Source organism: Protopterus annectens, chromosome 9.part0, assembly GCF_019279795.1.
Source record: "Protopterus annectens isolate FY-2018-M chromosome 9.part0, PAN1.0, whole genome shotgun sequence".
Taxonomy (NCBI): Eukaryota; Metazoa; Chordata; order Ceratodontiformes; family Protopteridae; genus Protopterus; species Protopterus annectens.
In genome coordinates, this window is record NC_056743.1 from 413,120,794 (window position 1) to 413,135,874 (window position 15,081).

A 15,081-nucleotide genomic window follows, 5' to 3' on the forward strand; every position below is an offset into this window, starting at 1 on the left:
GTTGGATTTCCCTGGGATGTGTGCTGCTACTAGAAAGTGTTGGGAAGAAATTGTCCATTGCCAAACTCTCAGAGTCTCATGACAAAGTGGGTATGATCTGGTTCCTCCTTGTTTGTTTATGTACCAAACCACCGACATATTGTCCGAATGTACTGCAATCGTCCCTAGTGGAAGAGAGTCGTGGAGTGCTTGCAATGCCAGAAGCACTGCTCTCATCTCTAGAACATTGATATGCAAGTGGGCCTTGGGGTCTTGCCATACACCTTGGACTGTCCTTCCCAGATAATGCCCCCCGTCCATCTGGGAAGCATCTGTGGTCACTGTAACAACAGGTTGTTGTGGAATAAAGGGTCTCCCAATAGTCACATGGTTGGACTGACTCCACCACAGTAGGTCCTTTTTGCATGACTCCGTTATTCTGATCAGGTGGGACATAGGAAGTTCTTGAAGTGACCATTGGGAGAATAGGAGCCATTGAAGGATTGCCATATGCACCCTGGCGAGAGGGACTAGTGTTGTGGTTGAAGCCATTGTCCCTAGAAGTTTCAGAACTACCTTTGCCTTTACCTTGTCCTTTGGAAGGAGGTGAAGTATTTGCTGTCTGAGGGCTGAAATTCTGTAGGCTGGAAGACGTGCTATCATGGAAACAGTGTCTAGGTCTGCGCCTATGAAGGTAATATGTTGACAGGGCAACAAGGTAGATTTTTGTAAAGTGACTGTTATGCCTAACTGAGCACAGACTTCCAATGTCACATCCCTGGCCTGTTGGAGTAGATGCTTGGTGGTGGCAGTTAAGGAGCCAGTCGTCCAGATACGGAAACACTTTGAATCCAAGATGTCTCAAGTGAGCCGTTACTACTGCCATGCATTTGGTGAACACTCTGGGGGCTGTAGTGAGACCAAAGGGCAGAGCTCAGAACTGATAACGACTGGCTCCCAGCCAGAAGCGTAAGTGACTCCTTGATGCTCTGTCCATTTTTATGTGGTAGTACGCATCTTGGAGGTCTACTGAGCACATCCGAGCATGTTTCCCTAAGAAAGGAAGTATTGACTGCAGTGTCACCATTTGGAACTTTGACTTTTGGACAGATTCATTTAACTTGCTGAAATCCAATGGGGGTCTCTAGTCCCGTTCTTTTTGGCAGCAGAAAGAATCTTGAGTAAGTTCTGAATCCTGTTTGGTCTACGGGGACTTCTTGGATGACTCTTTTGTCCAGCAACTTTTGGATTTCTACAGCAGCTTGCTCCCTTAGATTTGGTCGAACATTTGGGATGGTTCTGATTTGTGGAACAGGATGGCAAAAGGGAATAGAATATCATCTGGATATTATGCTTTGTACCTACTTGTCTTTTGTGATACTTTGCAAGGCTTCTGAGTACAAAGACAAACGTCCCCCGACTGCCTCCAGAGTAGAGTAGATGGGCCTCCATTCAGGAGCACTGATAGGGACGTCTGCAAAAGGAATCCCTGTCACCCTGGTTTTGCGGACCCCCTCTGCCTCTAGAACGTCTACCATTGTTGCCTTTCCCTCTGCCCCTGGGGAAGGATTCACCTTGTGCATCTTGGAAACCTACCTGGGATCTTTTGAACCACATTTTTCCACTCTTCTGACCTTTAGGGTAAGGTCTTGAAGGTACTGAAAAACGTACTCCAACAGCAGAGAGTTTTTTCCCTTCCTCCTCACATCTGGTGAGTGTGTCTTTTACTTTGGATACAAAAACTGAGGAACCATCAAAAGGGACGTTAGTAAAGGTAGACTTAAAAGGTTCCACAAAATTACACAAGCACATCCAGGAGTGTCTCCGCAAGGAAACTCCTGAACCCGCTGCCCTACTCGCTCCATCTGCTGCATAAGATATCAGTCTAATGGAGGAGTTAATGACAGAATTTAAGGTGGACAGCTGGGAGGAGACTTTCTCAGTCACCCCCGCAGCTAATGAACCTTGCAGAGTATCTCCTAGCTCTTTCAGGGGATCTCTTTGCAGCCTTGTAAAGTGTGTGAGGTAGTTCAGCAATCAGAGTATAAAAGTCACTAATGAAAAGACATGCTTCCCGTACCTGTCCATCTTTTGAGAATCTTTGTTCGGAGGCTGGACAGATGAGGATGTCTCAGAAAGTTCCTTCTCGGTGGCTGCTGCCACCACCATAGCATCTACAGGTACACCTTTTGTAAAAAAAATATTTCCCAGTAGGGGGTGACAAAAACTCATTTGGCCTTCAAGGGACTGGTTCCATAGTGTCAGATGACTCCCACGCCTTTCGACTAAGTCCATTAGCTTATCAAAAGGCGGAGACACCCAGGAGGCTGAAGGTTGAGATCCAAAGGCCTTCAAGTACACAGACTCCTTATCAGAAGGGATGATGGTTTTCCAGCCACCTCTCTACTTTAGGATCTCCAGGATATTTGCAAATGAGATATCTTCAGAGGACAACTGTGGGGACCCTTCTGACTCCTCGAGGTCAGTGTCTGAGGTAAAGGACTTATCAGGGGAGACTATATGCTTCCTCTTGCATGTCCTCTTTCGAGGGGGCTCCTTAATAGGATATTCTGGGGAGGCCTCAGAAGAGAGGGGTTCACCCAGTGGGGGTTCCTGAGACTCTGAATCTCTGCTGTCCTGTGGCTGGGGTGGTGCCGAGACAGTAGCTAGTGTCTTGGGGGGGACGAATGCCAGTATCCCTATGTAGAGCTGTAGACAGGGACAGCACATTCCTCAACAGCTTGAAAGCGGAACCCACCGGTTTTGAAGATATCTCCAGCTCAGAGGAGACAGAGGACACCTCCGGCCCCAGAGAGATCAGATCCAACGCTGATGGAGGAGCCAATCTCACCCAAGCTGACACACCAAGGGTTAGGCTCGGAACCGAAGTTCAGGTCTGAGTGCCCTCCCCCTCGGGGCCAACCTGAGAACCCCGGCTCCCGGACACCCCAGACGGCACGGAGATTATCGGAGCAGATATTGATTCCATAATCTCCGAAGGGAGTCCCGGAACTGACATTTTTACAGTAAGCGGTACCAGGCACTCCGGCTCCGAAGATCCAGCTTGGCTCGGTGGAGGAACAACAGTGGATGTAACAGTCTTGGAAGGCTCCGAGACCTGTTGTGTCAGAGCAGAGAACAATCTGGCTAGCACCGGCGACTTCAAGAGTCTGTGCACCACCCTCTCCATGTCATCATCAGACAGGCTCCTAGTGGACCTGGAGGATAGAGATGGTGAACGAGATCTCTCCAAAATGGGAGATTTCAAGGTAGGGGAGAACTCTGAAATATCAATGGATCGGCTCCGAGACACGGTACCTTTCGGCTCTGCAGACCTTGGGGCTGGAGAACCAGGTTTGTCAATTATGATTACCTCCATTGGTTCCGAGGCTAGATGGCTTAGAAATTTTAGGCAATTTTCAGGGGGTTCGGACTGAGCCGAAGAGACAGGAGATGGCCTTTATAGATGGTTTGTCCCTCTTGGAAGAAGAAGAGGACGACGAAGAAGAAGCACTCTGTACAGCTTCGTCAAAGGTTGGTTTCAAGAGCCCCTTGACAATCAATTTGTTTTTCCACTCCTGTAACACATGTGCACTAAAGGAGTGGCAGAAAATGCAATCCTCCTGGAGATGGATAGCTCCTAAACAATATACACAAATGACAAGCCCATCTGTAATAGACATTTTCTGGGTACATTTCTGACATTTTTTAAAGCCCGAAGGCTTATGCTCTTTCTCCCTGGTGTCTTTAGACATGTTTGGAAGAAAAGAAGGTCCTAAAAGGATTATAAACAGCAAATAAACTCAGTCCACTATAAACACACACTAACTTAAACACTGCACGTCTAAGAAATATAAATAGAAAAAAATAGCTTTGCTCTGACTAAAACAAGCACTAGGACCTCTAATTTAAACGGAACTAGACAGGTAAAGTGAAAGATAGAATACACTAACACTACTAGCCCTCTAACTAAAACGGGCAATTAGCTTTCTAATTTAAACGAGCTTTGTAACTAACTAGATAACTAAGAGTGTAGACAAAAAACCAACACACAACACTAAAGGTATTTTACAAAGCACCACTACAGTAGTTAACTACGGGATACAAGTACAGGCCTGCGAAAATAAACAACGGCCAAACAGCCGCACACAACAGCAGAAAAGGGAGACAAACTAAGCTACACACTAAAGCTGAACTATCAAAGCACACAAAACACTAACTAATGAAGAAATCCTAAATAGTTTAAGCTAATAAAATGTAAAAGACAAAAAACTTAGCCACAGCCAAGAAGAGTACATCCAACCTCGTAAAGTGTCAAACGAGAGCTAGAGAGTTGCACCACTGCATCATGGGATACCAACCTTGCCACGAGCCAAGTTTGAGACTTCCAGCTGTGTATTTGGTCAAGTTGGAGCTGAGGATCAGCTACGAACCCATCCAAGTAAGAATGAAGGTGAGATAAAACAACATATCATTACATCTGTAATGTTCAAAATCTATTTCTACAGCACTTAAATAATGATATCTTAGTTTGTATTTACCTGATCCAGCAGCCTTGCCAATCTATCGAACAATATCTTCAGAAAATGACCTTCATAAAATTCCACGTCTGATTCTGTGGTATCCAATGGCTTAGGCATTAGAGGCCAGTTCCACGATAATGCATGGCTACAGCACTGCTGGAACTGCATGGAAACCAAAAGGATCACAATCAAGCAAGACTGCACAGAACAACACATTACAAAGTATCAGGTGTTATCAGTGTAACTAAGTCACAGGATTACACAACATCAAAAGGACTGCCAATATACATGTGCCACCAAATACTGTGATGTGTTCTGAATACCACACAAGAGAAGTACAACAGATTTATCAGAAAGACAGCAGAAGAAACATGTGAAGCTGTATGCAGTGCAAAGATGGAATGATACAATGGGAAAATATGTCACATGGACTCTATGAATGACATCTGCCACGCTGGAAAAACAGATGACAGACATACTCGCATTTAAATTTATCACACAACAAACCAGATGTCAGGATAATTTTTCTCCTACAAAATGTGTTAACAAGTAGTAACAAAACAGTATGTGCACTTTACTAGATCCAAAAAGCTTTATGTTGCAAACTTAAATCTGTGATGACATCCGAGAGGGCACAGTAAAATAAAACCATAATACATAGTACGGAGTATGAAAAAGCATAGACCAGCACATATAAGACCATTATAAAAACACTACTACCAAGGTGTACCATGTGCATGGAGTAAATATGGATGATGAAATGGAGGACAGCATATTTAAAAAATACTATTATTTAGATGGGTGCTGTGGCTTGCATCTTACAGCCAAGAGTATCTGTCCATCTAACAGTACCGTATTCTCAAAACTAAGGTACTGACCATTTTAAAACTGTCTGGGAAAGACATAAGCTAAAAAAAAAGTTTAGCCTTAGAAGCAGAGCTACCTTAAACCATGCACCCTCAGCTGGTGGTATGGTTACATTAGCTGTTACTAAATATATAAATAAATTAAGCTGTGCACTAGCAGTATCAGACACAAAACTCCAAATGCTCAAGTTACGGACTACAGCTACATACACGCCAACATCACTCTAGTTAGAGAGCACATAGTCTGTCACAAGAAAGGACATCACCTGTACAGTGGAAATAAGTACTTTAGGTGGACCAGACATATCCATTTGGGACTGGGTGCTAATCGAACAGTGGTTTCTCATGAAGTACTGCTCTTTAAGTGGCGCTATACTAATGAGAACTATTTTTGCTCTCTTTTTAATGGTGCCATATTTTTTTACTTGAAAGTTGGGAATATACACTCTGGAAGCTGCAAAGGGAGGAGAGGGGGAGACTGCAGGGAATAGTGACCTCTATGAGAACACTTGGGGTTCCTCGTACTGCATCTTACAAACTGGGGCACAATGGTGACTTCCAGGCATGTTTTACAAAGGGCAGTATGCCCCATACTTGAAAGGAAAATGTTTTGTAGCTAAAATTTGTAAATCTACAATCAAGGGCTGAACTCTTCTGTTAGAAAGTGTTTTACAAGCTGCTGGGGGATGCATAACTCAGAAAGGGAAACTACAGTTGTGTGGGCATACTCAACCATGGACATTCAAGTGAAATCAAAACAGCACTATGAGTCATCACTCATGGGGTAACATCATCAGCTGGATATCTGGCCACTAGTTATGACTCCTGAGTTTTCAGATGTTAATGCAGAAGGTAGTCCCTCTGCTCTATGCTATGGACATTAGTAGGCTGCATGCTAAAAATGGGAGCAATGCATGCATCATCTTTAGCGAGTTTTTTTACAGGCCACAAAGTGTGCTGTAAAGACCCAGCCAGTTGTTTAAAATTTACCTCCTGACTGAAGAAATGAGAAGGAGAGGCTATCTGTCCAAAAAAAGAAGCGGAAGACATTCCTTCTTTCGGGTATTATGAAAGATGAGAACATCCCAGGGATAGAGAAACAGGGAGCTTATTCTGCAGCTATGATCGAGCTTACTTTAACATTTATGTTTTTGTGAAATATTCTCATTATAGGTATCACTAATGAACCATGACTTAGCACATGTGGGACAGCAGTAAAGCAATAACCAAACTAACTAGAACCTCAAGGGGGAGGGGGTGGAAATGACTTCTAGGTCTGCCATGGGAACAGCTGCCTGGCTCCTGGAAAAACTATCTAAAAAAAAAATTACAAAGTCTTACGCAACTGTTTTAGTCACCCATACCTTTCACCAATGAACACCCTCTCTATCACAGTTTTGCACCTAAAATTCAAACAAAAGAAGGTATTTCAGAAAGGGCAGTAGAGAGGTTATGAAGAATGAGGCACACAGTCCAGTAAAGACAAGGGTAATGGTCTTCTGCCCAGTGAAGAGCATGCCTCCTCCATTAATTTTGAGGCAGATTATTTATTGACATATGATTACCACGAAAGTCTGACTGGGTAGGAACCCATGTTCTGCCAAGGCCTGAGGAGAAAAGCTCCAAAGTATTATGAAACATTTTAAGAATAATAATTTTACAGTCTTTAAATATATTACAAAAAACAAGTATGTTTAAATAATTATACCAACCTAGTCATAATATGAAAACACTGTTTAAAAGTAGATACAAGTTATATGACAAAAATTTAACAGTTAAGAGAAATTTTAGCCTGTTTATAGAGAAATTAAAGGTAAGTTAATAAAATACAAACAGGAATTGCAATATTAAGTGAGAGATAACCAGGCTTGTGGTATACTTGGAGAGAAAGCCAGGGGAGAGAAATTGATAAAACTAAGGAAATGAGTTAAGAAGAGAGAACAAGGAGATATAAGATATGAAGAAGTATTTGTCTGGAAAGCCCATATGAACGAATCCGACATTACCAAACAAACTTAACGAAACTGCAAAAAAAACAAAACTTTAAAAATCCAAATGCCACATAAGCAAAAACTGCTCACTGGATGTCTCCAACCAATCCCTCAAGCCATCTTCTTATAAAAAACAAAGTAAAAACTTTCCGGTATGCTTCCCTCGTTTTTGCAGGGGTGAAAGCCCCCCTGCACCTCCCATACCCCCTGCAAATTAAATATACCAGCTCAGAGATTGCACTATCTTACACATAAGTAGCTTATTTTTGTTTATGTGTGATTTGGGTTTTTAAAAATTTTTTTTTTTTTTTTTTTTTTTTTTTTTGCAGTTTTGTTAAATTTGTCGGATTTGTTTATATGGGCTTTGCTCATGTGAAGCAGACCCATTTGTCCACAGTTAGGGATATAGTTTATCCTGGTGTTGAGCAAGAACAGAAGGATGTGAGGGAGGGTACTGATCTAATAGAGATATGGAGTTCCAGGCCTTAGCGACATAGGATGAGCACAATGTCCAGTAGATCTGATAGGTTTGTAGACAGACATGAGTTTTGGTCACTGGATCATAATGACAGACTAGGAGTATCGTTGTACAGAATGCCATTTAGTGCTGGACAAGCAGATGGATTCTGAATAATTTTATAGGTGGTAGGAAGCTGTTAGCTGATGGGTTAGTTCTAGCCAATTTAGGCTTTTTAATGCTGTACAGTGGTGGGTTCTGAAAGCAGTATTTGCTACAAAGTTAGTAACTATGTTACAGCATTGCTCAAGTTTTGATTTTTGTGATGCCTGACGGTAAGTAAGGATGGAAGAACCATAAAAAGTGTGTGGAAGAGATAAGTACTGAAAAGTGTAGCTTTAGTTGTGTCTGTGAGAAAGTTTTTGGCTCAATAAAGCATCCATAGTTTTTGATGAGTTTCCTTATGAAATTTTGTATATGTAGGTCGAATTTAAGATTATCATCCACTATCATCCCAAATAATTTACCATGAAAAGTGACTTCAATGGTTGTATTATCAAGAGAGAGGACTTGAAATTTAGTTTTTTCACAGAAGAGGGATTTGGAGAAAAAAAAAGTATTTTTTTTATGGTTGAGCACGAGTTGTGAGTTACAAAGCCAGATTTCAGTTGCTGTTAACGTTTGCCTGAGTAATTTTTTGGAGGTATGCCATGTTCTCAGATGTGCAAATGAGTGTGGAGTCATCTACGTACTGTTTTGGGGAGACCAGTTGTGTGGATCTATGGAGGGTGTTGGTGAGAATGTTAAAGAGGAGGGAACCAAGGACACAGCCCTGTGGTACACCAGAGTGACTGGGAGGTATGGAGACAGGGTGGAGTGCCATTTTACTGACTGATACCTATTGAATAGGTAGCTTTTGAACCACAGAAGGAAGGGCTGAGAGAGACCTAATGAGGACATTCGAAGTAGAAGTTTGCTGTGACAAACTGTGTCGAAGACCTTTAGACTAGAAATGAGGAGGAGACTAGTTTGCTGTTATCTCTAGCTTTATTAACAGTACTTATATATGTTACAAGTGCAGTGTCAGTACTATGGGAAGAACGGAAGCCATGTTGTGTTAGGGACAGAAGTTCTTCCTGCAGCAGATAGTTTAGCAATTACTTTTGAATACATTTTTCAGGTATTTTGGAGAGAGAAATAAGATTGCTACAGGGTCTAAAATTAGTAATGTCTATTGAATTTCCTCCTTTGTGCAAAAAGCTAAGACGTAACTTTTTCCAGACAGAGAACATGGGATTCCTGGACTGACCTATTTATAAGGATTGAGACAGGGTAGGCAATACTATCGGCTGCTATTTTAAGGTATGCACTTGGAATGCACTTGGAAGATCATCAGCTGAAATACAGCTAGTTTGAGTTTGCTTAAGCACAGTTTTATATAGGATGTGGGCACAGGTTTAAAGATGAAAGTGGATGTGGTGCTACATGGCTGCTAGGTAGGGTTAGAATTAGATGATGGGGAATCCTTGGTCAGAGGTGCTACACTATGAAATAAAAGTTGAATTGTACTATTATTGGGGGGAGGGGTTAGGGTTGAATTTATGGCCAAGATGCAATATTTCTTTAACGACTGTCCAGAATTTTTTAGGGTTGCATTTACTATGATTCTGAAAGTTCTTAATAGTATAGTTTTTGTCTTCATTAATTTGCTTTTTAGTCCAAATGTAAATCGTTCTGAAGTTTTCAAAATATTGAGGTGTTTTATATTTTTGTCATTCTTTGTATGTTTTTCTTTATCCTACATTAGCATTCTACTGTTTTTGGGCAGCCAAACTGCATTATTTGTTTTTGGTCTCTTCCTTCTAGGAGGTGCAAGGCTATTTAGGATATTCAGGAAAGTTGTACCGAATTCCTTTACAGCATAGTCTAAGGCAGTGGTTCCCAAACATTTTTGATTCTCGGCTCCCTTGCTGAATCCAGGTTTTCCCAAATCCCCCCCCCTCCCCGCACGGCGAGCATGAAGTGCATATTTCAGGGGTTCCCAAAGTGTGCGCTGCGGCGCCTTGGAGAGCCACGGCTTCCTCACAGGGGAGCCGCGAACTAATAAACTTAGTTGCAAAATAAACCGCGAACAGTTCGCAGTTTATACTGCAGTTAAGCTTATTAGTTTGCGACAAGTGTGAGTGAATGCAGGAATGAATAAAGAAGTGGCTGTGTGTGTGTATGTGTGAGATTGGGAGAGAGAGAGTGATGTGTGAGTGAATGCAGGAATGAATAAGTGGCTGTGTCTGTTTTTGAGATTGGGAGAGTGAGAGCGATGTGTGAGTGAATGCAGGTATGAATGAGGAAGTGTGTGTGTGAATGAATGCAGGTATGAATGAGGAAGTGGCTGTTTGTGTGCATGTGTGAGATCGGCAGAATGAGATCAATGTGTGAATGAATGCAGGTATGAATGAGGAAGTGACTGTGTGTGTGTATGTGTGACATCGGATGAGTGAAAGGGATGTGTGAGTGAATGCAGGTATGAATGATGAAGTGGCTGTATGTGAATGAATGCAGGTATGAATAAGGAAGTGGCTGTGGCGCTGTGTGTGTGTGTGTGTGTGTGTGTGTGAATGAATGCAGGTATGAATGAGGAAGTGACTGTGTGTGTGTGTGTGTGTGTGTGTGTGTGTGTGTGTGATTCACACCTCTCGACTGTACAGATTTTTGCAGAATGTCCTGATTTTTTCCTCATATTTTTGATGTGTTCCTCCTACAATCTGTACTTTTCTGGCAAATAGTTGAGGACTGAAGTCATTAAATAATGACAAACGTTTGAGTTTAAGACTCCACATCCTTCAGAGAATTCACGCTAATGCAAAACCTATTATTCTATCAACTTTCTAAATTTGTAAGAGCAATACTTAAAATCTGTCCCTTTTTGTCCCCCCATCATTTTAGGCTTTGTCCAGATTTTTAGACACTTACACACACACACAAACACACACACACAGTCACTTCCTTATTCATTCATGCATTCATTCACACATCGCTCACTCTCCCGATCTCACACACACACACACACACACACACACACACACACACACACACACACACACACACACACAGTCACTTCCTCATTCTATCATGCATTCATTCACACATCGCTCACTCTCCCGATCTCTCTCTCACACAGACACACACAGACTCTTTTGCTTCCATGCACACATTCACTCACACAGACACGCACACACTCATACATGCATTCACTTACCTGACGGCCCAGGTTTTGCAGCTTATTAGTTTGCAGTGCACCTGTGAGGAAGCCGCGGCTCCCCAGGGCACCACGGCGCACACTTTGGGAACCTCTGGTCTAAGGGGAGGAAGTTCCATTGATAACAGGTTAGTGATGAACATTTCTGGGTTAAACCTGGAAAGGTTGTATTATAAACATGCTGTTTAAGTGGATGTGTGAGATGTCTGATTGCACAGATTGGGAGGTGATTTTGTGAAACAGTCAGACATTGTACCAGATATGGTGTATTTGCTAGGGTCTGATACCAGGATCCAGCCTAATAGGGAATTTGATGTCTTGCTATAATGGGTGGAATATTAATTAGATGTGTAAACCATGTTAAGTTCACACTAGATGCTGGGGAGCTAGAGTTTCAAATCAAATAGTAGTACTATTTCTTGTGGAATTATTGTGGCTATTCAATGTACGATATCAGGATATCTTCCAGTACAGATATATTGTCGCCTGGAAGGGTGTAAAAAAATGTAATACATATTTTTTATAGTTGCTTAACTTTAGGAAAGTTATAAGAATCTCTGCTGAATTGAATTTTGATATTGGTTTGTTGTAAGGGGAAATGTGGTACTTTCTGGGAAATATTAGTGCAATACCACCACCTTTCCTCGTTATATGGTCTTTACAGATGATATTATAGTTGGGAGGTATAATTTTGGAATCGTTTACGCTGGGTTTAAGCCATGTGTCAGCTACAATGAGAATATGAAGCTTATGTTGGGTAAGTCAGGCATGTAATTCAGCAGTTTTTATTTCTTATGCTTCTAACATTTATGGCAGCAAAAGTTAGATTACCGGGGTTGAGGATTCACTGTTCTAGGGTTAGAGTAGTGTCTGGAACAGAATTGTCTTCCTGAGACTTCTTCCTGTTCATAACACAATGATCTGAGTGGACTACATAATGTTAGATGAAAGAACTCAAAAATTTAGGTTACAAATTCAATGCAATCCTTCACTTCATGAAAGTGCAGCTTATTACCACAGACCAGGAGTCCCTGGCAGAACCAATTTTAAAATGCTTGCATCAGCTTGTAAACAAACAATCCCCCTCAAAGGAGGAAGAGGAGGACAATGTTTTTACTCCTTGCTCATAGTTCTACGAAAAGATGTCCCTGGAGATTAAACTTACATTTATTAAAAATGGGCAAACTTTAGTTGATAAAAAATACTGAAAATGTGCCCTCTACTGTCTCCTTATTCCAATAGCTATCCTGGACACATTAGATAAAAGGGCTACTGAACTACATGATGCAATTTATAGACAGCACAGAAAATCAATTCAGTTCCTGCTAAGTTCAGAGGGCTACCAAATTCAACTTTCTGCCCTCTGCTCCAAAGGTATTTACAACATGCTTAGCCTCAGTCTCAGATTTGGGGATCTATATTTACTCATAAGTGACTGACTGACTAATCCAGAAAAAGTCATGGGGAGCAGCCGAGGAATGTACTGAATTACATTATTCAATCCAAGCCACTGATTTCACTCAACCTACAAAAAACAAGCCTTTCCTCCTCATAAACCAGATGCTTCCTGGGGGCCATTCTGAATACCAGAGACTGCAGAGTGCCTCTCCCAGAACAAAAGGTGAAATGTTAGAAATTTTCTTCAGCCAGTGCAAGGACATCCCTTTCCATGACCACAAGAAGCATCCTAAAAGGCCCACATAACATGGCATCATCAATTCTCAAGGTCCATTTTGTAAGACTGCACATGATGATTCTCAAATGGTGGTGCCAGCACTCAAAACTAATTAGGTCTCCTATACTCTAGGGGAGGTTGGCATAATGGTTTAGGTGCTTACCTTACAGACACAAAGTAGAGGGTTTGATACTCACCTGGGATAATTGGCTAGGCTTAAAATGGCCCCCAAGGGCAGTTAGCCTATAACTAATCTAGGAACCTATTAGCAGACTAACCCTCCTCATTACCTGAATCACTAAGAATTCTACTGTGGATTTGTTAAGTCATTTGGAGAGAAATGAACGTTAGGTACTTAACATAATGTTACATCTATGCTGTCTTCTTTCATCTTTCTCATCTGAGAGGTATATTGGATCCATACAGATCTAACATCTGCAGCTTTAGACTTCTGGATCCAAGGCTCAGGCTCCCCCACCTCCCGATAACTCCCCTCTGTCAACTAAATACCTCAGACTGAGTTTGCCTGCCTAACACAACAAGATACCTTGATAACCCAACAATATATACATAAGAGTATGGACAAAGGGATACAGACCATGGCTGTAATAAAGACAAGGTTCTGGGAAGATCCAATCCGATCAATCAGGAGCGAAGAGAAACTGAAAATTTGACAGGGGACATGAAGGGAGAGAAAGAAGAAAACACATAACCTAGAAATTCTGCTAAGTACTTAAGTTACATATCTGATGTTGTCTCTTCCTCCCATCCTCAACAGATGGGACAGAGTGCCCGGCTACCTAACCTCCTGAGAGATCTCATGAAAGGATATTCTGGAAGATGGTGGAACCAAACAAGGCCCTAGACCTGGAATGAAAATCCGGCTTTTAGTGGGATAAAAAGGTATGCACAATAGACCAGATAGCCATGGCACAGATGTCATCAATATGGACACTGGAGAAGAAAGCTGTGGAAGTGGCAACCACCCTAGTAAAATGAACTTTAGAAAGCTGGGCAAGGATAATCCTCTTTCCTTGTACACAAAGAAAATACATTCCGACAACCAACTGGAAAGGGTTATCTTAGAAACACCTTTTTCCAACTTGACTCAAGAGAATGAGGCAAAGAGCTGGTCTGTTTTACTAAAGGTTTTGGTGCCATATAGGTAAAATCTCAATTGGCAACATATATCTATGAAATAAAATGTATACTCCTCCTTGTTGGAGAAATCTGGAAAGAAAACTGGCAAGTTAATAGCCTAATTCAAAGTAAATTCAAAAGCTACCTTGGGAAGAAATGTAGGGTTACTCCACAGTGAAACCCTATCTTTGTGAAGTATCAAATAAGGTGGCTTACAGAAACAGGCCTGAACCTTTGAAATTCTTCGAGTGGAGGTGACAGCTACCAGAAAAAAGTGTCTTCCAAGAATGACACTTCAACTCTGCAGTCACATCAGGTTCAAATGGGGCCTGATGTAAAAAGTTAACATCCCAAGGAGGAACAGGGTTCCTTACAGGCAGGGACAAAGAAGAAAAGTACCCTTTAAAAAGGCCAACTTCAAGGAAGCAGTAGGGGTCTCCTTCTCTCCAACATGTAAGTTTGAGATGGCAACCACTGGAACCTTAGCAGAATAACTAGCCCCTTCTTGGAAAAGACTAGCTAGAAAATCCAAAACAGCAGAAAGAGGGGTTGTAAAAGGATCTGTGCTCTGTTGGAAGCCAAAAGAAAATCTTTTCCATTTACTTCCGTAAACTTTTCCGAGAGGACGTAAGGATATGAAGCACCTGAAAAGAACTGGATAAATCATACAGTTAATTTCAGGGCTATGTCCGGGGTACGAAGAGTGAGAGATGAGGTCAGAATAGCATCCAGCACCTAGGGCGGGTGCATCAAGTGAAGCCAAAAGGGAGTGATGAGGATCACTTTGTACCACATGGCTTTGTGAAGAAATTTCGGTATGGGGGGAGTAGGTGAATACGTGTATAGGAGACATGGGTTCAAGTGTGGACAAAGTGTCCCTCTGTAACTTTCCCTCTTGGGGAATCAGGCCACAGTAGTTGCTTCACTTGGAGGGGGTTACAAACAGGTTGCAGCATGTCTGGCCACAGTGGCTACAAATCTTAGCTGCCATAGCTTGACTGACAGACTACTTGAGAAGTATAAAAGTGGATCTGCTCAGTTTCTTCACTAAAAATGAAAGTTATGTACTCACCATAATGATAACTCTGTGTTGCCTTTCTCTGTCTGGTTCAACCTGTGGGTTATCAGATTAAACTCAAAACCAAGACTGGCCACATTTCAAAGATTTGAGTTGGCTGAGCTATGCCTCCTCTA

At 41.9% G+C, this 15,081-nt stretch overlaps 1 protein-coding gene across 3 annotated transcripts in view; it reads right to left on the reverse strand.

Moving 5' to 3' along the window:
* The window catches only part of FHIP2B (FHF complex subunit HOOK interacting protein 2B), a 1,026,346-nt gene that overhangs the window by 329,035 nt on the left and 682,230 nt on the right, over positions 1-15,081 (reverse strand). For all 3 annotated transcript variants that reach the window (XM_044082952.1, XM_044082953.1, XM_044082954.1), the window contains one exon: positions 4,521-4,664. In XM_044082952.1, coding sequence (XP_043938887.1) covers positions 4,521-4,664 — 144 coding nt within the window. The remainder of the gene's footprint in view (positions 1-4,520; positions 4,665-15,081) is intronic.